General features: G+C 49.9%; 1 protein-coding gene across 1 annotated transcript; it reads right to left on the bottom strand.

The window, feature by feature from the left end:
- Nucleotides 1–1,477: 1,477 nt before the first annotated feature.
- On the bottom strand, nucleotides 1,478–1,855 carry LOC147987666 (uncharacterized). Its single transcript, XM_087542472.1, has one exon. It carries the CDS (start codon nucleotides 1,853–1,855, stop codon nucleotides 1,478–1,480), a length of 378 nt encoding a protein of 125 aa, XP_087398598.1.
- Between the last annotated feature and the right edge of the window lie 1,070 nt (nucleotides 1,856–2,925).

The following is a 2,925-nucleotide window of genomic DNA, read 5'->3' as shown; positions in this document are numbered from 1 at the left end:
TCCATCCCATAATAGAACATAAGGCCGCGGGCGAATGGATGAGGGGAAACCCCAGTCCGTGGACAAAGTGGGTGAGGAAAATCACCCTTTCGTAAGGTTCCGGGGTAGGGACGATCTGCCCCGCGGCTGGCAGCCGGTGCTCAATATCCGCGGCTAAGTATTCGGCCCCGCGCAGCTTTTTGATGTCTCCGTCCGTAACGGAGGAGACCATCCACTTGCCTCCCGCTCCGGACATGTTTGAAGAGGGTTGAGGAGAAGGATGTGGACTTGGGCGCTGGAGCTCGAGTGCGCAAGAATGGATGAGCAAGGAGGAAGAAGGCGTGGGTAGAAAAAGGTGAACCATTATCCCTTTATAAGGGCGGACGAAACTATGTGCCCCCACCAGCCTGGTAAAACTCGCTTATCGCCCAAGCGTCGTAATTGATGGCGAGGTTGGGTCACCCACGTCCGTATTGATGGGAATCCCGTAATAAGGGGACACGATCTCTGCTTCGACAAGACGTGCCAAGGAAACCGCCTCGCGGAACACGCTGAGGTTGGTTGTGAAGAACGATTCGAATGGTGACCTGGCTGCGGTGTGATGTCACACTGCGAAACGCGTCGGCAGATTAGATTTGTGAAAATATTATTCTCTCTATGGTTGTATGTGGAACTTGTTTTGCAGAGCCGGACACGATCCTCGTATTCAAAATCTTCTATGAAGTATTCGGGGGAGGAACCCGCCTTGCAATGCCGAAGACAATCTGCGCGCCGGACTCGTCGTCATTGAAGCCTGGTTCAGGGGCTACTGAGGGAGTCCTGGATTAGGGGGTATCCGGACGGCCGGACTATCGAACTATGAAGATACAAGATTGAAGACTTCGTCCCGAGTCCGGATGGGACTCTCCTTGGCGTGGAAGGCAAGCTTGGCAATACGGATATGTAGATCTCCTTCCTTTTGTAACCGACTCTGTGTAACCCTAGCCCCCTCCGGTGTCTATATAAACCAGAGGGTTTAGTCCGCATGACCAAGAACAATCATACCATAGGCTAGCTTCTAGGTTTTAGCCTCTTCGATCTCGTGGTAGATCAACTCTTGTAATACTCATATCATCAAGATCAATCAAGCAGGAGTAGGGTTTTACCTCCATCGAGAGGACCCGAACCTGGGTAAAAACATCGTGTCCCACGTCTCCTGTTACCATCCGCCTAGACGCACAGTTCGGGACCCTCTACCCGAGATCCGCCGGTTTTGACACCGACAATGAGCTTTTCCTTCAGTCGGCCTCGCAAACAACGGCGATCATTGCAGCACATTGATGTCACTGTGAGACCCAGGCATGCCAAAAAAAGTATGGCAACTCAAAAGATCATGTGATGCAACTTCATCAAGAATGATGGAGGGCTTCTTAATTAACATGACCCTAATATTGTCCTTGTAAAGTCTTCGGACAGTTCTTCCATTTTCAATGCATGTAGTGAAGATATCCAAGCAAACCTAGCACCCTCTTGCTTCTGAGATTGCCAAGAGCCTCTCGGTGCCTGCCACAGTTGGTTCTCTCAGGTACTGAGGTCCGAACACCTCGACTACGGTAGTTGCAAACCTAACCATGGAATCTTTGCGTGTGCTCTCAGACATCCATAGGTACTCGTCCCACGAATCAGCAACCGTTCCATATGCAAGCATCCAGAGTGTGGCCGTGCACTTATGGTAACTAGAGAAGCCGACCGTTCCCATGGCGTCCTTCTTCAGGATGAAGTAGTCATCGTAGGACCGAATGACATGGTACGAACGATCGAAGACAGTCTTGCTCATCCGAAAACACCGACGAAAATGCTCAGCGAATAGTGCATCGAGGGCAAAGTAGTCGGCCATCAGTGTCAAATGGACGCGCGTCCTGTTGTGGTTGAGCACTCTATGACCCTTGATTGAGCCCTTGAAATTGAGAACATGCTCCTCTGCACTGTCCGTGTCTTCAAGGACCACCTCATCATCGTCGTCTCATCGGAGTACTCCTCCTTTTTCAAATCGGAATCCATTGCTAGAAAGAAGAATGGACAACTGTCTTAGCTCTGGCGATTCATCGAACAGTTGCCGGGCATGATGAGAATAGAAGTAGCGGATGGTACCTGGCGTGGCGGTCGAAGGACAGGGGTTGAACGGAGACGGATAAGCGAGATGGAGCCTTGCTAGAGCGCTGGAGGTGACGGAGACGTAGAGTTCCGGCAGAGTGGTGTCGTGGCGGCGGGCGTGGTGGAACGACGGCGAAGGCAAAAGGGAAAGAAGGGAGGAGGAAAAAAAGGAGAGGAGGGGTCGCGGGTCCGGGTAGGGTTTTGGGTGGGCCGGGCTGTCGAATTGCTACGTTTGGCATGTTCGGACTCCCGCAAAGTTCCTCTAATTTTGTCTCTAGTTTACAGCAGAAACCGCATCCGAACCTTCTCACGGATCAATACAGGCATGTGTTGGATGCTTTTCGCAGTCACGACAGCATGATCCAGACAGATGCGACGGTTTGTGGGTCTGCCTTAAAGGTGCCATTAGTATCGTTCCCGGCGGCTAAATGTTGTAATGTCGGTGCGCATACATGCACCTGACGGGGAGGGGGACTCAACCCTGCCCCCGCTGGCCCACCGTTTTGTTGGTCACACGTCCGGCTCACCCGGTGCGACGACTATGCAGTGGCTACGCTGTAGGTTATGAAAATGACCAGTGTGGTAAAAATTACAAACCAATATCTTCTTAACCTACCATCTCCGTTTTGGTTTGTTAGTCCCCTTATTATCTTGTGTTGAATTTTGATCATATATTTAGTTATAAAAATAATAATGCATGTCATCAAAAATTATTTCGTTGGATTCATATTTAAACATAGTTTCGAATGATACTAGTTTTTGTTACATGTATTAACACTTTGTTAGTTAAATTTAAAATCAAAGTTTAACATA

The sequence above is a fragment of the Triticum urartu genome, chromosome 2A, assembly GCF_056163025.1.
Source record: "Triticum urartu cultivar PI428250 chromosome 2A, HENAU_Tu73, whole genome shotgun sequence".
NCBI classification, from domain to species: domain Eukaryota; kingdom Viridiplantae; phylum Streptophyta; class Magnoliopsida; order Poales; family Poaceae; genus Triticum; species Triticum urartu.
The sequence above is the reverse complement of the archived record's forward strand: the minus strand, read 5'-3'. Positions and strand labels throughout refer to the sequence as shown.